Source organism: Phalacrocorax aristotelis, chromosome 5, assembly GCF_949628215.1.
Source record: "Phalacrocorax aristotelis chromosome 5, bGulAri2.1, whole genome shotgun sequence".
Lineage (NCBI taxonomy): Eukaryota > Metazoa > Chordata > Aves > Suliformes > Phalacrocoracidae > Phalacrocorax > Phalacrocorax aristotelis.
This window is the reverse complement of record NC_134280.1, coordinates 67,649,571-67,674,622: the sequence shown is the minus strand read 5'-3', so window position 1 is coordinate 67,674,622 and position 25,052 is coordinate 67,649,571. Positions and strand designations below refer to the sequence as shown.

At 42.9% G+C, this 25,052-nt stretch overlaps 1 protein-coding gene across 4 annotated transcripts; it reads right to left on the bottom strand.

Annotated features, from left to right (window-relative positions):
• Positions 1-7,647: 7,647 nt before the first annotated feature.
• On the bottom strand, positions 7,648-24,227 carry CCND1 (cyclin D1). Of its 4 annotated transcripts, none has more exons than XM_075094986.1 (5): positions 23,614-24,227; positions 21,633-21,848; positions 20,858-21,017; positions 15,246-15,394; positions 7,648-9,707 (listed from the first exon to the last, which is right to left on the bottom strand). In XM_075094986.1, the coding sequence occupies exons 1-5, from the start codon at positions 23,809-23,811 to the stop codon at positions 9,552-9,554; spliced, it is 879 nt and encodes a 292-aa protein (XP_074951087.1). In that variant the 5' UTR covers positions 23,812-24,227; the 3' UTR covers positions 7,648-9,551. The 4 variants fall into 4 exon arrangements, with proteins under 4 accessions (XP_074951087.1, XP_074951090.1, XP_074951089.1 ...); XM_075094989.1 differs by lacking the exon at positions 23,614-24,227 and adding an exon at positions 22,953-22,975; XM_075094988.1 differs by lacking the exon at positions 23,614-24,227 and adding an exon at positions 22,223-22,809.
• Between the last annotated feature and the right edge of the window lie 825 nt (positions 24,228-25,052).

Below are 25,052 nucleotides of genomic sequence, written 5' to 3'. Positions count from 1 at the left end.
GAAACGTAGACAACATAGGAGCCTTTGGAAATCCTTGTTAGCGTAAAGTAGTACCCGTTCACTCTCATATGAAATATATGAAAGGTTAAAAAAAAATCAGGCATAGTAAGAGCCAGTTGATTCTGAAGTTGCTTGCTATACAATGTTTGTAATTGTTCTGTCATATTTCATATACATATGTAATTGACCCATAATATGGCATTCTGGGTATCTGGTTTTGGCACAGCAAAATTGCCTACAGAAGATTTCTGAACAGGTATAAGAAATAGCATATAGCTTTTGTCTTGAAAGGTGAGAAAGCTTGATTGTAGTTGTGCGGCATCTGGATGGATGGCATCTGAAATAGTGGTGTACTGACTGAAAGAATTAAACTGATAGTTGTTTATAATAAAATTACAGGGTTTACTTTTAGCAGACTGTTTAGAGAGCACATCGATATTCACCCTCTGTATCCTGACTCTGATTCTAGACAGAATCAGCATCAGTTTTTGTCACTGTCTCTCATTTTTGATTGTTCAGCAACGTATTTGCCGCTTTATCTCAATGCAATAGTAATTACAATTTTTAACCTTCAGCATCTTCAGGATTCTGGGGAATAATCAACACTGCATGGAATCTTTCTTCATTGTAGGAACTGTGAGTCAGCAACCCTTTAATTTTTTTAGTTGCAGCTATTGTTCCAGCAGCGAGCTTTACTGCTATTGTCCACTGTTTGTCCAGCTCACGTTTACTGGACTGTGGGAACGGATTAGGGTTTCATGGCTTTTTTTTTTCCTTCTTGCATAAACTCTTGATCAAAGACATTCCTTGGATGACAAAACACTGTATACTGTGTCACACAGTCCTGACCAGACTGCACGAACAGTAGTTTAAAAACACATGCCTACATTGTTCTCTAAACTGGCTTTTTTTTTGCAATGTATGTGCAGACATTGAATTTTTGAGACCCCATTTACCTCGTTCAAAAAACACACATATAGAAGTTATTGTTAATAAGCACTAGACAGCTTCTGAAATATGAGTGAAAAACAAATTACTATTTGAAACTAAAAATCAGTGTAACAGTATGTCACTTTTAAGTGGAGTTAGAGGTTAGGTCTGCAGTGTGTTTCCTTCCTAAGGAGACCTTGGGTCATGGTGCAGTTAGTCAAGTGCGCTGTAAACCTAAAACCACATGGACTTATGGCATCATGTTATGTGTCATATGCAGAGCACCTGAGTAAGATGGAGAATGATTTGAGCACAATTGGGGAATTCATAACCTTGCTTCACCATAGGTACATTGTTAGAACCGCATGTTGAGAATCTGGCTCATTACAGTTGTATGGTTTGTTCTTCTTTTAAGTTCTCTTATGCAATAAGATGAGGACAGACTTCACAAAAATCCACTAGCATTATTATTTCTCAAACTAGTGAGAAAGAAATCATGTTAGAGAAAAATAAGAGAGTTTTTCAAGGAGCTTGGACTTGTGATTTGCCTGAAATTATCCTTCAGCAGGAGCATGAGAGAAGTACAAAGAGATCCTTGAAGACACCTTAAGCAGGTTTACAGAGGGATTAAAAACCATGGAGGACTATATTTAGGTGATTGGAAAGTTATCTGAGGATGAGACAACACTTAGTTTCCACAGACATGTCAGGCTTTGCATATACTTGTTTGACCCTGCAGCACTGTTGAGCACTGTCATGCAGGAGTGGAGGCAGATGAACTCTTTCACTTAGATTAGAAAGACATTGTGCGTAACGGAGGAACCTTTCTGATCCTTTGTAGTCCAAGGGTCTCTGTGAAAAGAGAAACCTGAATTAATATGTGGCTGATACATTGTCTAAAAGGAACAAAGTGGTCATAGTAAATGGCTGAAACAGCTACAGAAATATTGAGTCAAAAACATGAAATAAATGTATTGTTCATCAGAAATAACGTTTACTTTTGAGTAAATAATTGCTGATGCCTTCTGGAAATCTTGGGAAGATATTATATCTGTGCATGTAAAAAGAACATAGCTATATTTAACAGTATACATTTGCTAAAGATCTGGTCTTTAAAGTAGCCAACAACCAAATGTAAAGAACTATGGCCTGCGGGTGTTCAAGGAGCAAAAAAGCTGTTCAAAAAATAATACCCTGTATTCAAACAATCTGTAGTGATAAAATCTAATAAAAGGAGAAATAAAACATCAAAAAGCTCAATTGTCCGTTTCAGACAGTTTGCCATCAGAGTAGTGACTTAGGACGCTAGGTCACTCGTTTGGTGCTGGCTCACGTGAGTTGTCGTAATGCTCTAGTGGTGGTTTAGTGGTCTTTGTTAAATGATTTGCCCATCTCAGCCCGGCTCCTTGAAGACTGGTGCTGATGTTACAAATAACATCCTTACAGTGGGTAACATGTTAGCTGTCGTAGGAGACCATTTAATGGAGTATAGCTTGTGAATGGGTTAAGACAAGTGTCACAGGGCAATCAGGTGGGATGAAAACCATACCACTCAGCAACATATAATCTAAAATTTATTTACTTAGCAGGTTGGGATCGGTGAGTGGAGAGCAATTTCCATTCTGTAATGCACACGTTACATGCAGAAGTCAAAGCCCTAGACCTTCAACACCCAGGAGAAGAGGGCTTCTGGCTTGGAGCTTGGCCTGTGCATGTAGCGACTCCTCCTTTGGTTCAGCTTTCTTGATGGTATTGGATAGCGGTACCTGGAGCTCTCTCCAGCCCTGAGGAGTTAACTCTCTTAACCACTTACTGCTTTATGTGTTTGCCAGCGCAAGCAGTCGCAGGCTATTCTCTTTGACTTTTTCCATATCTAAGGCGAGTTGCTGGTGCGGAGGAGGTTCGTGTCACCCACCCCAAATGCGTTGCCAAGTGTGACTTTAGCAACAGTTGCCTAATGAAGTTCTTAGTTTGCTTCTTTGTTTTCCAGTTCATGCCACATTAGTCAGAGCTGAGCAGATGTAGTCAAGGTCTCATTTGACTGGGCAGTCTTTGGCTTTCAGGTGGGCTTTGCTCCTCAACAGACATGTCATCAGGGAGGGAAGATTGTACTGTGACTCTCCATTAGCATATATAAAATATGATGGGAATATAATTTTCTACTGCAGTCTTCAAGTGAGTGGACAGACTGGTATTCTGGTTTTGAGATGAATCGCTGTGTGGTTTTTTTATCTGAAATAAGCACTAATTTTTGTTTCCTCAAGGATATTATCATAAATGAGAAAAATCACGTAAGCCATAATTAAAATGAGAAGAGAGATGAAATCCACACAGATGGATTTTTTTTTTCCTAGTGTATAAGAGGGAATGCCTCTAGCAGCCACTGAACACAGCCTCCTGTGTCCAGAGAGGCAACTTGAGAAAGGTAAAACTGCTGTTGCATTGGTCTGTATATGGTAGTGACTGCTCCCTAAAATCTTGGGACTGTTCTGTGAAGGAATTGGCATTCCAAAGACCACATTAAAAACAGCTTCAGGAGTTCAGGAGAAGTGGTGGTGTACACCCCAGGAGCAAATCTATTGCCCACACACTGCGGGTGGTGCCCCTGCATCAGCAGGGCCTGCGCAGAGTGAAAATGCTGCCTGTGTGCCTCACGGCTGATGTGCTGTGAGCATAGTGTCTTTCTGGCAGTAGTTCCCTCTTCAGGTAAGCGCGCTCAGGAAAATGATGGCTGTGAATACTTAGCGACTTCCCTGAAATATGAGACATTTTAATACATAGTCTTGACACAGGCAAAAAGGAGATCTAAGTAGCGCTCTGCAAACGCTAATAGGATCACCAAGAAACTATTTCTGTTTTCCATCTTCAATGTCTATCACATTAAAGAAACAAAAGGATAACTTCTGCCTTACTCCTAAATTTGCACTCCTTAATCCTAAAGAACAAAATCACGAGTCTGGCAAGTCTCACATTCAGTGCAATCCAGCTGACTGATTTGCAGTCCTTTCTCATAATTTAATCGGAATATTGTGTGGAACTCAGTCAAAAGCCGGATGGGAATCTATGTTTGCCATGCCAATGCAATTACTACTATCAATTATATTTGTGGGATGGTAAAAATACCATGCTTGTCTGAAGAGATACATTTCCCATAACATGATGCTGGCAGGAATTCATTAAAATGCCATCATTTATAGCTTTACTGCCTTTGTCCCATTGTAGCTTTTCAATGATGTTGCCAGGAATCTTTATCAGAGTATCTAGCCCACATGCCTGGGTCATTCCTATGACTCCTTTGAAATAATAGCTCCAAGCTTCACTTTCTCCTCTGTCTTCTGGAATTTTCTATCACTTAAAATGCCAGATACGCTTGAATGTAAGCGGATTCTGAGTTTTTACAGTTAACAGATCTTATTTATAAAGAGTATGTGAATTTAAGTGTTCATAAACGGTCCAAGCTTGTCAATCAGTCTGAATTCAGCAATGGTTTTTGGAGGTCTCTTGGAGGTTTTTCTGTTTATGCGTCCCAATCTGATGTAAGAAAATACAGTATTTTTCCCTTTAATAAGCTACAGCATAGCCTAGCTGAACATGCATATTTTTTACAGCCTATAGTAAGTTGTTTTTCTTGCTACATTCTTGTCTTTCTGCCCTTCGCAATGTGAGTAATACTGGCATAGTTCACCCAACGTTCGAATTTAGTAGTCTGCATTTAGAGAAGGAAAATGTAAATAACAGAGCTGACTATGTGGGCTTAAACCTACTTAAGTCACAGAACACTTCAGTAAGTTTAATAGAGTTTATAAAACAGATAGGAAAGGCAAAACCCACTTAACATGCTCAACAAAATGCAGAATGTCTCACTGAATCATTTTGACTTTTATCAGCAAAAAGGTTTTCGTCCCAAATCAAGATTTCACAAGTAAATCTTTACTCAACTTTCAAACATTTAAAATCAGAGGACTTAGCCATCAGTGACACAGAAGTGAGTCGTCTTTTTTCCTGTTTTTTCTTTAAAACATGCTGAAACTTTGCAGAAAACTGGTAAAAGATCTGTGTAGAAAAAAATCAGACTCTCTTTGACTGAGTCCAGTTTAAGGCTTAATCTGAATTTAAAGTTGCTGTTAAGGTAGTTTAGATCTTCTTTCACTGCTATATGAATCTTCCTCAGTGGCTTACCAGTGTAACTTGACCATATTGAGGAGCTCCCCATTTTGAATGGAAATATTACATATCACGCTATGTACTGATCTTACTTCACCTACCTGATCTATGATTTTAGGGTAGGCCACGTAAGTCAGGTTTCTGTCTGAAATGACTGGGAAACTGACAAGTTAATAAAGGCTCAGCGGGGATTCTTCTGATGCAGATGGTTTCCCATCTATTGGTAACTGCACTAAGAAAACTTTTTTTGCACTAGACTATAATTAACGTGTTAGGTGTTAACTTGGGAGTTTCATTTTTCATTTCCTTTGCTGTACTTACTGCATAGAATCAGTTGTAACGTGAAGTTTAGTCAATGAGAAACTCAGGAGGCAGATACTAGATTTCTAATTTGCGACAGGAGAGACAAGCACTTGACTTTTTATGTAGATTTTTTTTACGGCAGAAATATTTTCATAGGGTAAATAGTCAAATACAGAGGTTAGAAGCCTTACCACCTCCACTAAGAGTAGGCTACTGCTGTGTTCAGCCCTGATAGTAATGAATATGCATCCTCAGTTTTCAGAGGTACTTTGGAATGTGAATCGGTTATAACTTTTTCTCATTTTACTTTATAGTCATATATCATTTCTGTCCTTCTAGGTCTGGTTCTCTTTTATGTATTGTTAGTAGGCTTTTACATTTTTCTGGTTTATTCCTTATTATCTTAGTGATACAATAGTAATGTACAAGGGGAAGGGAAGGGAAAGAAGGCAGGTTAATCTTACTGCTTTCAAAACAAACCATCTTCTGTAAAGGTATTCTAGGACACAAAATCTTACCCTGATAAATAAATACAAACAAGCATTCTGTACCATCGAACACCTACTTTATTTTACCTTTTATTGAAAAGAACCACCAAATGGTGGTTTACTCTGAGAAATTAGCTTAGATGTTTAAAAGAAAGTCTTCAGCAAAAAAAAAAATTTTGCTTTTTTAAAAATACACATTACTGTGACAGGCAGTCACCTACCCATTGCTAAAAACCGCCTACGGTTTCCCAAGATAACGACAAAAGGTTTTTAGCATTGCAACTATTAAGGCAGAGAGTCAAAACCAGAAAATGTCATGCGGTTTTACTCATTGCATCAGGTAGTTAATACCATTCAGCATTCATGAAGGCAATAAAAAAAATAAGACGACGACGACAAGCAGACATTGGGTTTTACCAATTTTATTTCTAGACTTTAGTTTTTTTTGCTGGAAACTTGTCTGTTACAGGTCTGTTGGTGAAAATGTGCATTTCAGACCAGTGATGCCAATAAGTACAATATAAAAATGTACAAATCTGAATTGCTTGCTTACTACAGATTGTTATAATAATGTGACAAATAAAGCATCTCTGTTGGCACATGAACCCACTTAATCTGGATTTGGCCTTTTAGTACATACAATATTTTAAAGAAATTTGCAGTACACACTGCCACTCAGTGTAACACATAATATAACCAACAAGCACTAACTCAATAATCATGTTTGGTTCAGAGACACAGAGATGCCACAAACAGAAGTGTTTTATGAGGTAAGCAGTAAGAAATGTTCCTGAAATTTGGACAGAATGTATCCAGTCCTCCTGGGTCCTGCGACTGCTAGTAGCATTGCAATGCTTTATTTATGCACTATGTAGGATCTTAACTGCATTTGCCTCAAAATGAGTTCTAATTCTGTTTTGGTTTAGCAGCATACAGGCAACAGCTAGATTATTCTTCAGCATACAACTCTGTTAGCTGGCTTATTTATGAGATTTACAGGCTTTTTAAATTAGCATTATGCTATAATTAAAAAAAAAAAAAAAAACAAAAAAACTAGTATATCATAACAGATTAAACACACAAAATACTTAGAGTTCCAGAAGATAACCTATCATACCAAATGATGTGTCCCAGCTGGTGGAAAACCACATCAGGTGGCATACAAGAGTTATATTATAATGCACCTTTCATATATCAATGTGGCTAATAACACAGCTTAAACTACTATGATAATAAACCCCAGATCAGACAAAGAATCCAGCTTTATAAAATGCATAACAAAAAAACTGACATTACTTGATCTTCTGAAATGTCTGCTGTTTTTAAATTAACGCAACCTAGTTGCAAATCGCGAGACCCATTCAGAATAAACGTTCGATGCATTTCAGTTTGCAGTAGAACTATGAGGCACTGTGTACGAACATTAAAACCTGGTCTAGACACGGTTAACTGAAGTATGAGGTATTGTGAAACAGGAACCTTTTTGGAATAGAGCAGTAATCACATTAAGTAAAAATTGATCACATAAAAAATCTACAAAAAAAAATGATGTCAATAATATAATTTTCTATGAGAAAATTAAAACCTATAACATGGCAGTATATGACATTGTATAACAAAAAAAAAACTGATCCACAAAATAGCAGCAAAACACAATGACAAAGATACAGAAAAGCAATGTTAATTTTTTTTTTCAAACCATGCTGGGAATTTATCCATAGCAGCTCAATAAAGATGGAGCATCCGCTCCTTTTCTTTTCTCTTTTTCTTTTTTTTTTTTTTAATTTTAAAACTTTTTCTTTTTTTCCTTTTTTTTTTTTGTTGTTGTTGTTGTTTTGTGTTTTTACAATCAACACCTTAGCGGCAGTTTTCTCACATACATTTCACCATCACATTCTCCTCGAGCATCAACTTCAACAGCTATGTCCACGTCCCTTCAGCTACTTTCTAAAATAATAATAAAAAGATACATAGCCAAGATGTGCAAATTTTCTATTTGTAGCTAAATTAAAAAAAAAAAAAGGGCCATATACTGGAATAAGAACTTCTTTCAAGTACTCCAATTTTCATATCTATTAACTATGGCGTTTTCATGGTTAGACTGCTTTTGAAAAATGTATAGGAAGGGGCCAAATAGACTGCTTTGTTTGGGGTTTGTTCTTTGAAGCGTGTCCTCTTTTCTTTAATAAGCTGGTTTAAAACTGCAACATCAAGGGTAGAAAGATTTTTCTTTAAAAAAAAGGGGGGCGATTGCATTATTTTACAAATCATACTGGCCTCACGAACATCCTCTGCAATAAATATTCTTTTTAGCCTTAACTATAAATTATATATTTTAGTGTTTAAAAACCTTCAGTTGTAAAACATCTAGCGACAATCCTTAAACTATGTGTCCTATATGTGAACCTTTAAGGCCCCTAATTTATAAAGATGAGTTGGCACCAAAGGATTTCTAAACTTCAACTTTTCTATAGAAAAGGATAGGAAGATAGCCTGGCAATTTGTGAATGCAATTTCTCTCACTGGAACACAACCTTCGGAAAAAAAAAAAATCACCTCTCCTCTAACACCATAGTTAAATGCACTTGCTTTGCAATTCCAAGTTTGCGAACAAGCACGTATATATTTCCAAACCATTCCATTAAAAAAAAATTCCCACACAATAAAGAATGTATTTCCTATATCTAATGGACTGAAAGTGCTTTGAATGGAATGGTTTTAGAATATTACAAACAAACAAAAAAAAAAAAGACTAAACTGTGGATTGAACCTGACCATAATTAGGCTGAATATCTGTGGGGTCAGACCAGCATTTTACACAGGTAACTACAAAAATATGAAGATTACAAAAATATAATATATTATGTCACTATTTCGGTTTCTCTTTATAATAGAGTATCGTACGAGTAGTACATTGGCCTTTCCCAACAATGCTAAGCTGGAACCCTACAAATGCCTTATGCACAGGCAATCCACAGGCACAAAAAAAAGATTAACATATAATAATGCTGCATACTAACATACACTAACTTATGGGTTACGTTAACCATTTATAAGGTGAAGAGGATAAAAAAAAACCTAAGGAAATAAAATAAACATTTACAGATGAATTATAAAGTGACTAAATGCATAAGCAAGCAAGATACAGAAAAGCCTAGAACTGCGTTAAAGCTATGCTTTTTAAAGAAAAAAAAGAATATTTCATTTACTATCTAAAAAAAAAACCTCTTCTACTTTAAAAATGGTTGGGTGGTTGGTTTTATATGTAAGAAATCAAATCTAATACCTCCCCTGGAGACATTTTGTGTGTTAATGCCTATTTTTACAACATACAGACAAGAACACTTTAATATAAAAACTAGTTGATTATTATTGTATAAAATCCTCTATTTTTGTAGCACAAACCCCTGGGGGTAATGCAAATACTATTTTTTTCTTTTTTTAAGACAGTTTTTGGGGTATTTTTTGTTTATTTGTTTGTTTGAAGTCACAGATGGAAGGGAGACAGAGCAAGAAAAAAATATAACAAGACTGGTTTTCCCTTCTGGTATAAAAATGTCCTGGAGAAAAGGGTTTCTGGGGGGGAGATCCTGATGCTGATTCCTTCTCAGATGCCCTTTCTTTGTCTGCTTTTCTCGCCAAGCAAACCCATTAGAAGAAGTCCTCTTAAATGTTCACATCTCGCACATCAGTAGGTGTGCAGGAAAGGTCTGCTTCATCCTCTACAGTCTTTGTTTCTGAAGATACGTTGTGCTGCTGTGCCTGACGTAGACTGGATTCAAGGAGGGATTCAATCTGTTCTTGGCAGGCTCGTAAACAATCCTAGAGAAGATTAAATGGAAGGAGAAAAAGACCCAGGGTTCTTTAGAAAAACAGCAAGATCAGAGACCAAATACCATTGCTTGAAAAAGCAAGAGAAATATAATCAAGTTACTTGGGAGGGCAGCAGCATGAAAGGAGTGTGGGAAGAGCACAAGAAACCCTGAACTATGAATGGATTGGACGAGCCGCCCCGTTTTCTGCAGGATGCTAGCCTGCCTGGATCCAGACTTCGGCAACTTCTACTTAACGGCCTAGGTGAGTATCTCCATACACAGTCCTCTGGACAAACCATGACTGCCGTTTTGTTGTTAGTCTGGCCCACAGGTCTACGACTGAATATGATGAACACTCCGCTGCAATGACACAGGCAGTAATTAACCCGGGCAGCACCGTTGCACAGTTAAGATGTTGTAGCTCACACTGCTACTTTTCCGCCTGCGCTGTTAACGCTTCAGCAGTTCTGTAAAAATCCGCTCATCATATCTTTTACCTCACTGTCCTTTATGCCCTTTGAAAAATAGGAACAGTCTGACTGGACAGCAGCATGAATCAATCAAAATTAAATGAGTGGAGCTGCAAAGACATGAAACTGGGCTGGAGTCAGAGCTGGTCCAAGTATTGCTGATGCTGTAATGACTTCTACTTTTACCATAGAAACACGTCAGCAGTACAGTCTGCTAGAAGTGATGGTCATGAAGAATTATTTTCCCAGGCTGAGTTACAATAATATACAGTTCTTAGATAGAAGTGCCACATATATCTTTAGATATTCATGCCCAAAGTTGCCTGCCAACTGCTGCTACATCCAGCAGTGGGCAGCTCAAGTCAGCTAACTGATTTCTAACTCAGAAAGCATCTCAACAGAAAAATGGACCAGACTGTATGACCCCAAAATGGAGAGATCTTTCAGGAGGACTGCTAAACACCTTTGTAACCATGCATCACCAAGTGCTGCCAAGCTTTCAGTTTGCTACCACATTCACCTTAAAATCTCAGTCAGGGTGAGATCTCTTTCCCTTGCTTCAAAAGCATTTTCTCAAGAGCTGAATGCGTACACAGTCCTGCTGAGTGTTCAGGAGGGTGCAAGGGCCTCACCGCTCACACAGACTTGGGTGTGAATTAAAAGCACAAAGCACCAAGCAGGATCACGTCTATGGTGGGAAGAGGTAACTTCCCCCAGGCATTAACCATACCACAAGTAGATCTATCCAATTCTATTTATTGATCCACAGCAATTAGAATTGGGGAAGGCCCGTTAGCTCAACCTGTCCAACTTTCTGCAAGTTGTGTTCTTCAGAGCCACGTACATCCATTGCAAGGACACAGAAATGGTGCCATAAATAGGCAAAACAAATCAATCACACTACATTTTGCCAAAATTCCTCCAGCGTGCTGTTTACTCTCATCTTTATAACAAACACCGTAAGCTTTTTCCCAACATATTTAACTCTGTGTATTAAGGACTTTGAAGTTTCCTTTCAGTATTGCCTTTTCTGATTTAACCTATGACATGTGTTAGCCCTTGCAGTGAACCCAGTCTTCCATGATAAATTGCCGTCAAAAGTGTTAGGATGTGCATGACTGAGAATGAATGTTGTTTTCCTGAGAGGGTGACCTGCCTGCTGTTTTCTTTATTTCCCAGTTTCAATTCTGCCTTCATTCAGAGGCTTCTTGTGTGATCTACCAGCTTTTCACTGATTCCACTACCACAAGAATCTCCTCTGCCACCAATAAGGGCACATGGCATTTGGGGTAAAATAAGATTAGAAACCCAAGCAAACAATTCTCTGCAAGTCCTTTCTGAGAGAGAGGGAGGTTAATCCTACCTCTAAGCAGATCAGACCATCAGTTACAGCTCACTGAAAACACATAACCTATGACCTTTTCTGGTTTAAACCCTAGTGTAATATTTCCTCTTGACAGAGACACACAGCGTTTTAAATGACAAAAAGAAACGCCTCATATCCTGAAGTCATCACGCCTTTGGCTCCTACATACCTCTGGCCTTCACAATAAGATCTCTATGAAGTCCTTTCACCCCTTCCCAAGATATGACGGATCAATCCTGACTGTAAGGCTTCTACTTGCGTGTCCTGTACCGTGTACCTCAGTCACACTTGAAGTTAGATGTTCAGGTATTTTCAGTTTTACAAATCCAGGCACTTTTGAGGTTGACTTGGTTTTAATAAGGTAGCACGTTCAGTGTTCCAAACTGAAAGCCAGTTTATTTTCAGAGCAAAACAAACCCTGCTTACCTTTTTTTTTTTTTTTGAGGGGGTGGGAGGGGATTGTTTGGTGGTTTTTTGGTTTTGTTGGGTTTTTTTTTTAGTTCTACCATTTGCATATAGCATGTTTCAGCTCCGAAAACTAAGACCATTCAAAAGAATTTCTATAAATACCTATTCTTCTCCCTCTGGTGTCTAGTCATGAATAATTACATAGGACTATGTAATTTAAAGGTCATTTTTGACCACATAATTTTTTCCTCTCAGATTCTCAGAGTACAGCTTGGAACTGTATTCTTTTAAAACATAATCTTTAAAATTTATTATGAACAGACTGTGTCTTAAGCTACAGTTGAATGAACAATATTTTTTCATGTTTTAGGCATTTTTGTTCAAATCATTTCTTATCCAGACAACTATTACATGAATAGTTTGTCTGCAGGAATGTATTAGAGCTAGCAAAAATAACTGCAAAATATAACATTCACTGTGAACAACCTCACCAAAGCTTTTTTCGTTCTCTGTACTTCTCAACACTGAACAACAAATACAAAACTTATGCATTACTCTGATAAGTTCTCCCAACAACTTTTCTGCTTCACTACCCAAATTTTCAATGCCCATAGTTTGTTCAAGGTCATAAACCCTTCCTGGATTAATTAAGCTCCTCAGTGAAAAAAAAAAGGGGGGGGGGGGGAAGACTTGCTAGCTTAACTGATGTGGTCAAATACCTTTAACACACACACACACACACACACACAAACAGACACAGTAGACATGATCAGACTCCAGGGTCAGATACTAAAGGAAACAAACAACAACAAAGAAGAAGCTGCTTGGAAATCCTTTGTTACTGCCTGACCCGTTCTGGATAACAAGCACATGTCTGAAGGTGCCTCTGAGTAGAGGCAGGCAGGAGACGAATTCCAATGTACTAACAGACAGCACGGAAACCCAATCTAATCTAGTTTAGCAAATTTCTGGCCTGGAAATGAATGTCAGGTAAAATTCAATCTGTTTGGATGATGGGGTCAAGAATAGAATGATGGAAGACAGCCCAAGACTTCTAATTGTGATTATCTGACTTCTAATTACCCCCGATCAAAGGCAAAATGGGAAATTGGACTCCTACCAACGTAAACATGAACCATAAAGGAATTCCAATCAGGTGATATTCATTTTACTTTAGATTCAGCTTTCTTTGAGACTAAAGGTAAAAAAGTGTAATTATATAACCTGAAATCCAACAGACCGGCTGCTCTAGCTAATAGATAATCGGGGAGAGCGTTAGCCATGTTATAATGCATGCTCTTAATAGATTTCAAGACAATCCATTACAAAGCGTATTCATTTGTGCAGTCTGACAAGGGGAACGGTCGCTGTGGAGTAACAAACTTCGTATACATGCTAGTGAAATAAGATAATAGGAATAGCATTTGATACCATGGATTACATAGGCATTTCTTACAGGAAATTCTCTGTGCAGGGGGATCATGGTATGAAACCAAGCAGTTTTCTCTACTCAAAGCAATAGTAGTGAAAAACGCTGTTCCCTTATTCCATTACAAACACAAACGTATACACAGGTACAATTTTATGATGCTTATTTCCTGTAGCAATCTATACAAACCCCTTTCTTTTAACTTTAGCTGCTCTAACACATGAATATATTTAGCAATGAAAGCTGGAGGAGAGTTACTTCCTTTTAAAGCTCTTAACTTTTGAGTCATACAGTTTGTAGCCTTGCAATGACTCTTGACAATAAAAGAAGAAATAAGCATAGATTCTCCTTCTTGCTAAAACTACTTTCTTTTCTTTTAAAAGAGCTCTATCATCAACTAAGTCAAGTCACATAAGGACATGCCGCTGTTCTCCAAGATGTGAGAGAATCTACTTCAATGCTTTGTATCAGGAATGATTAAATAATGTTATTGTTTGAATCAGATACTGTCAGAACAGATAGCGAGCCTAGTATTTTTCCTCAGTACCTGCTTCAAATATATTTCACTGGATAGTGGCCAACCATACGCTGAAATATCTACATTGTTCACAAACTGACTAAAAGCATTACTCCTACATACTGAATTGAGCAGCATTTTATTTCAGCATTTGAAGTTCTTATAGCATTTAACATTTCAGTGCTGGATCCATATCACTCTAGCTGCAGTAATATAAGTGGCAAAAATAACATGCAGAATACTGAGGCATTGTTAAGGTGATCAAAATAATAACCTGAAATATCGTATTTGTCAGCAAGTGTTTCACATGGTCTATCAAAAGTAAAATATTCTTTTGTGAATAATTAATTATAATGCATTCAGCTTTCCAGAAATGACTCGATCCTGTCAGCAAAGTCCAATTATACAAACCTAGTTTTGCAGTGTCTGGACTAGTACAGTTCTCTACATATTTAAATTATTAACATGTAAAATAATCTAACAGCATCTCAAAGATTCTGCCTCTAACCACAGAGTTGTCTTTATTTGACTCATTGTCCAGCACTTGGAGACCTCACAAGAACCTTTTTAAAGCATCTATTTATTGGTCTTCCTTATTGTTACAAAACAATGCTCAACTCTGCCCCAACTTCACACACCATTATGACATGGATCATTGACTTTAGGTCTTCCTTGTAGGCTCCCTTCCTGGCCCATTCACTCATGAAAGGTTTATTGCTCGCTAGTTACTGATGTGCATCTCCTGGAAGCTGCGGGGCAAAATGAGAGTCCTGTGAGGACCATCTACCTTGTCAGAAAGTCGTGGGACAAGCATTTGTTCCGAAAAGGAATTCAATACCAGCTACTGTGCGGGTCTAGCACGTAATAAACCAAATTAGATCATTAGAACTCTTTTAAGAAGGGCTTTTTCACACCACTTGGCACAATAAAAGGCCTCAAGAATGGTCAAAGATAAGGTCAGAGATACCACGGGGTCTCAGTAACCATTTCCTCCTCTTATTTTCAAAGTTTTGTTTTACATAGACTCCCGCCTTAATTACCTACAACCAAACACAGCCTCTGCAACATCCTAAATCGATGCAGGGTTTCCTTTGCTTTGTCAGATACGCCTCTCTGTTACAAACATTAGAGCTGGATGTGGCATTCCTATCAGCGAACTGCAGCAGCGTAATCACAGATTGATGGATATAATGACAGCGAAATAACAAGGATGGACACAAGAGAACACGTTCAAAACCCCACTCTGAGGCTTGACTTTTATCAAGATTTACTGTCAGATTAGCTACTATGCAGTAAGCAGGCATTCATTCTTAAACTCTAAGGCAGGAGGTCAACTGAGAGAAAGAGTCACTTACCGGATCACATTTGATAACTTGTGATAGGAAATGTGTGAGGCATTGATAGGAGAGGAAAGTGTTAGTGTTCCCCAGATGCAGGCCTTGCACAGCTGCTACCACACTGCCAGCTGCGATCATGGAAGGTGGGTTTGAAATAAATTTAATATCTGTATGAAGAAAGAAGAGAGAGAAACAAAAAAGACTGAAACGATTGCTTTAGGAGAAGCCTGCCCATACACATACACTCTTCTACCAGTGTGGCTTCAGCTGCCAACTATTGCATCCAAAAAGGTAGGGAAAATTGTGAGCAGAAAGGTGCCTCCTGCTCTAAACTGTTACAGGTCCAAACCTGCGAACACTTATCCTCACGAGCAACTGTACTTCAGTGAGTTGCCCTTCCTAGCACTAAGCCTGGGAGGCCGTTCATCACTTCGAGGTATTTTTATCGTAAGCAGGGCCCCCCATTCTTCAAATGTTAAAATACATTGCGCACTTGAATAATGCCACTGGGGTCAATGGCACTATACATCTGAGAAAACCTGTTCGCGTTCGTGTTTCGCACGATCAGATCCTAGGTGCACTCTAACAAGGAGTCCTCGGGGCCTTTAAACCTTTGCACTGACATTCAAAGGAATATAGCTTTAATGAACAACAACATCAACAAAAAGAAAGAAAAAGACAGACTGCTTAACGCTGTCAGGAGGCAGATAATCCATATTTAAATTACGGTTTCATCTTAAAAATGCTTTGTCTCAACCTAGTCTCTTGTCAGTGGCTGCCATCCATCCTGGCAACAGGGATTTAATGTAAATGTGGCATAACTAAGTGACGGGGGTCCCAAGAATTGGCGGACAATCAGTTACATTCTGATGTGACACCATGCTGACAAGAGGCTGGGCCCCCTTCCAGACTGCATTGCTGTAGGTCTCTCCACAAAGCCACTCCCATGATTCCTTAAGGGGCTATCTCTGCCATTTCGCATGTTTTTGGTTTGTTTTTTGGTGTGTTTTGTTATTTTTTTAAATCGGAATAATCCACGTTTTAATGCTAAGACTCTTTCTGCTGAACAGGAATGCTTTTGATCCGTGGCAGTGTACACCTTGGAGGAGAATCAGAAACAAAGGAAATGGCACAAGTAAGCGTCTAATTTTGTGAGGAAGAAAGGGAAATGCCACATAATACACAAGAACCTGAGATACATTCCTTCAGCTTTTATCAGAATACAACTTCCTCTGGGTTGAAAAAATATAAACCATCTGTCAAACCCTTGAATGAAATCAAAGGAATGGACAGCTTAGAGGGCTCAGTGGAACAGTTAAGTATTAAATCATGCATCTCCTTTATTATGATAAAATAACTTTTGTGTAAATGTTTTACCAGTGAAACTAAAGACTTCGGGACTCCATGAAAGTCCTCACCCTGAATCTATTCATATACCTCTGACGCTCCATTGTAGCCCTGACCAATACCCACCTTCAAAGGCGCATTTCACCCAGTGTTCTACGAACCTTCAAAATTGAACTGATACGATGAATTACAGCCAAACTTTTGTGATGTGCTGCCAGTGAAAAGGCAAGCTTGATCTAAAGTCATCTCATTTATGTTACCGTGCTTAAAATAAAGTTAGTTTATCCCCTTTTCCTAGCCTGCCTATTTCCGGGCGATATAAAAACACCCACCTTCTAGGAAGCTTCTGTCATTCCCAAAAATCAAAGTAGTCCAGGCTGCTTATTGACACCATACCCATTCCAAAGCCAGTCCCCTGACTAAAAGACTGATACGCAGTTGCAGGTAGGCTTCAGAAATGAGGGATTTCAGTAGGCAAGCATGATTTCCACCAAGACCGGGTTGCTCAGAGGGGTATGGTGGCAGTGCGTTCGCAACACTACTTACTGAGTTCCCCAACCAGAACATGACCAAAATGTGTCTGTTTAATGAGTCTGTCCTGACAGGACCACGTTTGGGATTAATATTTGCGTTCTTCTTTTAAATGGAGCAGTAAACAAGAACATGAATTCATCGTCACACCCTCATTCTTTCCAAGGTGGAAAAGTGATAATGAAGTTTAAATGACCAGTTTGTGTCTGTCCCTATAACCACTCCAGACAAGCAGCATGGACTGCCTTTTTGTTGCAACTCAACAAGGAATTATTTGTGGCAGAGGCCACTAATTTCAGCATATTAATCAGGGGGCCCCTCTCGCCTGTAATTGGATGCCCCCAAGTGAAGAGTGTGGCATCATTGTCAGCCTCCATCGCCTCATCTTGCGCTATTGAGCGCTCAGGAACAAGGGGGCTTCGGTGAGATGAATTAGACCTGACACAGCCACAATGGGGTAGGGGGCCCCATCAATTGAAGCACACATCCCCAGTAGCCTATCTGAGACTTCATCCAAAAAGAATAAACAACTTCAGCGTTGTTAAAAAGAGAGAGAGAGGGAGAGGGGGAGAGAGAGAGAGAGAGGAGGGGGAGGAGAGAGAAGAATGCCAGCCACCCTGAAGGGAGGACAAAGCAGGCATATAGGCGCTGCAGCGCTTTAAAAAAAATTCCTAACAAGGCGAGTCACCCCTTTTCCTTTTTAAATGGAGCAGCAATTCCATCCGTCTGGAGAGCTGGGGGCTATGAATGAAAATCTTTTCATTGAGGCAAATCAAAACTGCGAACATAAATCACTTGCTGCAAGATGCAACAGGTTCCAACTGGTCACATACCTTGAGACTCCCAATTTTATAAAGGCCAGAGAATAGGAGAATTGTAACACGCTTCTTTCAAAGGGGGATCTTTCTTTCTCCATCCGAGAGGAGGAAAGCAACAACAATAATAGCAATAATAATAATATAAAAGGAGCCTGGTATGTTTTGATAACCAGAGGAACATAATGAAATGCTGAAGCTCCAATATTTGTTGCTATTCATTGTTATGCTTGTATAGAGCTGCAGTTCTCCCTCAACACTGGTCTTAACTTGGGCCAAAAGAGGCCTGCTTCCTTTTGAGCTCTCCCTGCCTTGCTCGGCCATGCCAAAGCCCCATTCATTAAGCTCAATTATGTGTTAACTTCAAACAACCCCTGGTAATTTTTTTTTTTTCTTTTTCTCCCGAACCTACCACAGCACAAAGACATCCTTTGGTGAAAATGGATTTTTCAAAACTAAACCAAATCAAACAAATCTACTTCTACTAGCCAGACAACTGAAGAGGGAGGTTTGAAGGAATTCCCCTCAACTTCACCTTGCAGCGTAACCTCTTTCTGGAGCAAGCACATACACACTCATCTACACGCGCTTCCACAGCCTTCACCTTGTTCAGCCAACTGGCGGAGATTTTATTTTCTAATGAAGCATTATTTTGCTGCCTCTTCTTAGAAGACCCTTCTTTACAGTAGAGGACACAGGCTGTACTTCAAGCAAGGGATATACTGCACTTGCCCCTGAGGCCACTTAAGCGAGTGTCAGTGTTTCCAGTGGACTTTGGATTGGGCCCCACAGCATCCAGGCAGCACAACGCATTTGCAGTCCATCTAGGTTCGTTTTGGCAACGGGAAATACAACACAACCCAGCAACAGCAAAGCAAAGTCCAGATGCTACTTAAGCCACATGTGATCTTCACTAGCCAACAAAAGTCGTGAGGAAAGCAAGAGGTAGAGAAAATCCTGACATCCAAAAATAACAATAAAAATAAGAGAGCCTTAGTGGCAGCCTTCCTGAGCACTCTTTCCCCAGGCAATATTCCCAACTTCAGTAGGGAGCTGAAGAGGGCCCCAATTCTGGTGAGCTCAGCACTGTTCTTTTAGAAAGCTAAGTAGAACTCCCAGAACATGGTTCTCATTTACTGATCCATTCTCCAGCTGTGGTGTGTAGTAGTGTTAAATAAAGGCTCTGGATGTGCTTCCTAAAAGAAACATAACAACACCGACAGTAGATCAAAGTACTGGACTCTTAGCAAGTCTCCAACCTTTGAACTACTCTTGTTTTCATCCCTGTCATTGCCAACACAACAACCTAGGTTAAACATCCCCATATCCAAAGGGGAGGCCGAGTAGCTGTTCTTTTTAGCTAACAGCCGAGGAAGCTTCACACTTAGCAAATCACACTTTCGGAGTCGCAGCAGCCTTATCTGGTAGAATCGGGCATGGAGAGTTACGTCTGATTTTCCCAAAATGCTGCTGCAGGTAGTCTGAAGGCTGTCTGAAGGTTGTAGCGCTCCCAACACCGGGCATTACTCCAGGCAATCTAACTTACGAGCTGCCCGTTATGCTGATGTTAGGCCCAAGATGAAGAGCAACGCCGGTGTTTATAAATTTCTCTTTTACGGCTTGGTCGTTCTATCTTTAGGCCTTGCAGTAGGGCCGGTTCTGTGAAATAAATTTTTTCTTCTGAGTGCCTGCAATCTTTCTTCAATCGTTTTATACCAAATCCATCTCTGGAAAATAAACTACACAATATTAATTTGTGCCATTGACCGCACGCATCCCACCAAAGATTTCAAGCGTTGGATACCTCTTCTCAAGTCAAATGCAGGCTTGATCTCTTTTTTTAGCACAACCGCTACTGAATATTAACATTTACTAAAGCACTGTATCTCCTTTACACTTAAGTTTTTATCAGTGTCAACAGAGTGTCTGGCATTCCTCTTTACGTGCTACTGCGAAAGAACATTTGCTTTAGCTGCTTTTTCTTCCTTTTGCCATTCCTGGATCGGTCTCGCCATACTAACAGCAAACGCGCCGAACACATTTTGTTTAAAAGGAGTATCTTCCCTCTAGAACTTCTTTTGTCCCTGCTCCTCCACGCTGTCCTGCGGGAACAGCGAGATCTGGCGAACAGAAAGGCTCTTCTAAAACTTTCTTTCCTCCCCACTTGCTAGGGTTCAGTGGGTAAAGCCGGTACACGGACAAATGCATACACACGCAGTCCACACGCAAACATGGAACTTCAAAGAACCAGCGCGCGCACGCACGGTGCCCTTGAAACCAAAGATCAGGCCTCTGCAAACCCAGCCTAGCAAGCAGTCGGTGTCTTTGGAGGCCGGCCCTGCACATGGCTTCAGCACAGCACGTGGTAGAAGAGGGCAGATGGCAGCGGCTCGGTCCTGTGCCAGGAAAGCCTCTGTGCCGCGTGGCCCTCCTCCAATCCACCAGCCACCAAGGAGGGGGGAAGAGGCAACTTGAAGAGGGAAGTTTTAAAACCCCCACGCAGAGCTATTCACAAGCAAAATCTCCCTCCGCCTTTAAAAAACTGTCTTTAAGAATGAATCCACACGGGGAGGGATTCCCCGTACGGGCAGCAAGCCTTTTGCAGCCCCCGCACAAAAAGCAGTGTACCGAGGTGAAGAAACAGTGCCGCGCTGTGCTGCGACTCCACAGCTAAGCTACAAAGAGAGGGGGGTGTATTTCTCCGTCCCTGCCACCACCACACACTCGCCTCAGAAGCAAAATATCTTCTGAAAACACACTTACCTCTGCAAAGTAATCCACCTTCTGCAAACAACAAGAGGCAATAATCGGGCCTTAAACTACCTCCCCGCAGCTCTGTGAGCTCGCTTTAGACCACGGCTACGGGAAGCTTTACAAGCCAGGGGGTAGGTGCGTGTAGGGGAGCAACACACTTTGCTTAACGTGCAGGGCTCATACCTGTAGCGCACAGAGCCACAAAAGTCTGAGCATGTTTACGGATGATCTGCTTGGTGTCCTCTGCCAGAGGCATTTTAGTAAGGAAATGTTCAATGAAATCGTGGGGGGTCATTGCAGCCAGATTCCATTTCAGCTTATTCACCAGAAGCAGCTCCATTTGCTGCAAAGACAAGAGGGAGGGAAGGGGGAAGAAGAGAAGAGGAAGGGGAAGAGGGAAAATGTGGTTAGCTCCGCTCGCACACGGTCGGGCGAGCAGTAGCCGCAGCTGGGGCGAGTCAGCTCTCGGCCCAGCCCGCTCCCCCGGCGGTGGCGGGGAGGCGGAGGGGGAGGGGGTCCTCCCGCGGCGGAGCCCCGGCCCAGGCGGGGGCCGGAGGGCGCCGGGCCGCCCCCCGCCGGGAAGCGCCCGCCGCAGCGCCCCCGCGGGGCCGCCAGGGGGCGCCCGCGCCGCGCCCAGCAGCGCCGGCGGCTCCGGCCGGGGCAGCCCCCGCGGGCGGGGGCCGGGGAGGGGGGGCGCCGGCCACCGGCGACGGGGACCCCGACACGGCCCCGCTCCCCTCCCCTCCCCTCCCCTCCCGAGGCTGAGGCTCCCGCGGCCGCGGGGGGGGCCCCCACCCGCCGCCGGCACCCCCGCGAGCGGGAGGCAGCCCCCTCCCCGCCTGGCCGGCGGTCGGCGGGGGGGGCGCTCGCTAATCGGCGTTTCTGCTCTCGGTTGTACGTTTGGTTTTGCTTTTCTTTTCTCCCCCCACCCCCCCCAGGTGATTAAACGTGAAATTACCAGTAATTCGTCGGGTCTAATGGAGTTATCTGTATAAATACACAGTTTTTCTGCGGTCAGAGGAATAGTTTCCTTCATTTTTGAAGCCACAAACATGCAGGTAGCTCCGAGCAGTTGCAATCGGCTTTTCTTGAGGGGTTCAAACGACAAAAATCTGTCCAAATAATTCATAGCCAAGGGGAAAACCTCCTCTTCGCACTTCTGCTCCTCGCAAACCTGCAAGAAGGAGAGAGATCGTTGAAGAATAATTTAATATAGGCGCAAGCTAGGCTTGTCCCGCTGCCCTCGCCTTCCCTCCCCCCGGCCCCCCCAGGCTTTGCAGGGCAAGGTTGAAGGAGACGAGAAGGAAAATGCAGTTGGGGAAAACGGATAAATATGGGAAAAAACAGAGGCATCAAAGAAAATGAAAGTCACGAGTGACAAAGTGGGGAGAAATGTGGCGTTAGAAATCCGCAGGCGATTCATGGTAAAAAAAAAAGAAGGGGGGGGGAGAAACGAAGAGGAGGTCTGTCCCCATCTTTATAGCCTCTACAACAAATTTTAGAAAAGGAAAGAAAAAGGAAAGCGGAGGAAAAAGCGAGCCCCCGTGCCTGGGAATGGGGTGCAGAGCCGGCCTTGCCCCCGGCTTTATTTATTTCGCTTTTATTTTTTTCATCTAATTTGCCGTTGTGCTGCCGATTCCCCTCTCTGGTCGAGACACAAAGGTGGCGTCCAGCCTCATTTCCCCAGACGTCATCTTTTCAAAAAATATTTAAAAATATTTAAAAATTTCTTCCAGCTTTCAAAAAAGGTTGAAAATGAAGCGGCGGGGGTCCTTTACCGAGCCCTGTGCCGATGGTCCTGCTGGGGGGCTCCGGGGAGGCCCCCCGAAGTGAAATTCACCGCCTCCCTCTCTCGCCCTGCAGCACAGCCGGGCGCGACATTTCCCAGAGCAAGGCAGGGCGCTGCGCTTTCAAAAATTAATTAAAAATAGATCGCGGACGCCCAGGGCTTCCGAAAAGGCATGAAAATGTAGCCCAGCTCCTGGGGCTCCCGCTGGGAGCCCCCCCAGACGTGTCCCGCCAGGGGACGAGGCCCTTTCCAACTCGCTTTTCCCAGGCGACCTTGCAGATCGCCGCCGCAGCACAAGCATGCCTTTGAGGGGTGACCACAGCTCGAGCCTCTCTTCGCGCTGAACAAAGAAACTTTCACCCTGCAACTCCCCCAAGAAACGCCGGAGCCCCTCCGGCCGGTCCCCCTGCCCGCAGCCCCAGCGGGGTCCCCCGGCCCCCGACCTTCTTCCCCCGGCCCCCTTCCCCCGCTCCCCCCCGCAACACACACCCTTGGCTTGCTCCCCGGGACTTTCTTAATTTTTTCTCCCGATTAATAAACACTTTTGCTTTGCAAATAAAAGAACAAAGATGGCGCATAATACTGGCACGGGCAGCCACTTGCATACGTGTACAAGGATATTAATTTAAAATAAAATCCTCAGGAAAAATTAACTGGCAGGGTTTCCCGGCGGCCCCGCACCGGGCGGCCGGGGGCTCGGCGGCCGCTCCCCGGACGGGGGGTACGGCTGTGCGGGGCCGCTCTCCGCGCTCCCCTCCGCCGCTACCGCCTCGCCCCGACGGCCGGAAAAGGTGCCGGGGCACCCCCCGACCCCCGCCGCGGTGTGCCGGGGCGGGGAGGGAGGGGAAGGGGTGGCGGAATTGGGGGGGGTGGGGGGGGGGGGTGCGGGGGTCGCCCGCCGCCCCTCGGCGGCGGGAGCTGAGTGCTGCTGCAGCGGGGATAAAGAAGCGGCAATAACGGCGGCGGCGATCGCAACCCCGGGCCGCGTCCCGTCGTTACACGCGGGCGTCTCCGAAGCCAGAGCAACGTGTGCCGCGCCGGGGAGCTTATTTCGGGGGTGGGGGGGGGGGGGGGGCCGGGAGCTGCTCTCCGGCTCAATTCATTTCGGTGCCGAAGCTTGCAAAGAAAAAATCCCCGACAAGATACAAACCTCTAACATCCAAGTGGCAACTATTTTCCTCATATATGGCAAGATTTCTTTCTGCACGCACTTGAAGTAGGAGACGGAGGGCGAGCAGGTCTCCTCCGCCTTCAGCATTGTCTGCAGCACCCTGTCATTGAGGAGGTTGGCATCTAGGTAGGCTCGTCGGATGGTCTCCACCTCGCAGCACAGCAGCTGATGTTCCATGTCTGCCTCCGTCGTCTCGAGTCAGTTTTCTGCAGCGGGACTGAGTCAGTCGCTCGCTCGCTCTCTCTTCCCCTTCCAGGAGTCCCTTGGATGCTGCTTCTGCTACTGCCGCTACAGCCCTCTGGAGGCTGCAAAACTTTCTAACTTCCAACAAAACTCTCCTGTATAGTCCCTGTGACGTTACTGTTGTTAAGCAGAGATCAAAGCACGAGAGAGAATGAGAAAGAGAGAGAGAGAGAGCCAAAAGCAAGGGGCAGAGCCCTAAAGCCATCCCATAGGCTTCAAGTCCTTCCCCTTTGCTTAGCTTATAGAGAGCAGGGTTTTAATGCAAATGCAAATGAGACAAGGGCTTGCTTTCTTCAAGGGCAAGGGAGAGGTGGGGGAAACCCAAATTGTCTCTTCAGTGTATCATGCATAATTTTAAAAATGGAGCGAGTTCTGCAGTGGGAGCCAAATGATGAATGGGGCTAGGCCACACACAGACACGCAGGGATATAAATACAAGGAGACTTGGTTGGTATTATTTTACTGGGGGCGCCGGGGAGGGGGTGCAGGGCAGCACCGGCACGTCGCTCTTCTTTATCAATTATAATAATAATAATAATAATAATTATTATTATTATTATTATTATTATTGCCATCACCGACGCGTACCTGCAATATCTGTTGTTTAAAAAGGCGCGCTCCCAACGTGAACTCCCAGTCTTTGTAGCTGATCCCAAGGGAAAAGCTTTCTCCCGTCTCCTCAGTCCTATTTTTTTTCCCCAGCCTAGATGGTTTTGCTGCACACCGCGATTTTGAAGGCATTGGGGTCTCCTCCACTCTGCCAAGATGGTGCTTTTCCTTCTTTTTTTTAATTTCCTTTTTATTTTTTATGTCTTTCCTTTCACTTTAAAGGTTTTACCCCCCAAGAGGGGCACAGAGGTGGCAGGGGACAGGGCGACGGCTAAGCCGAGCCGCAGTGGGCGGCAGCACACGCCGGGCAGGCCGCGCTCGGCACCCCACCCCCACCGCTCACAGCCACCCAGAAAAAAATATCCCAGCAGAGCAGCAAAATGGTGGCCAGAGCTTCCTCTAGCACCTAAAGGGAGATGAATCCGGGGGGGGAGGCGGGGAGGGAGGTGCCGGCAGCCGCCGGAGCCTGCCAGGGCCTCATCCGACGCGCTGTGCCGCAAGGACAGCCTGTCCACGCGTGACGTGCAACGGCGGGGCCCCACCGTAAATAACTCCCGTTCCCCGGC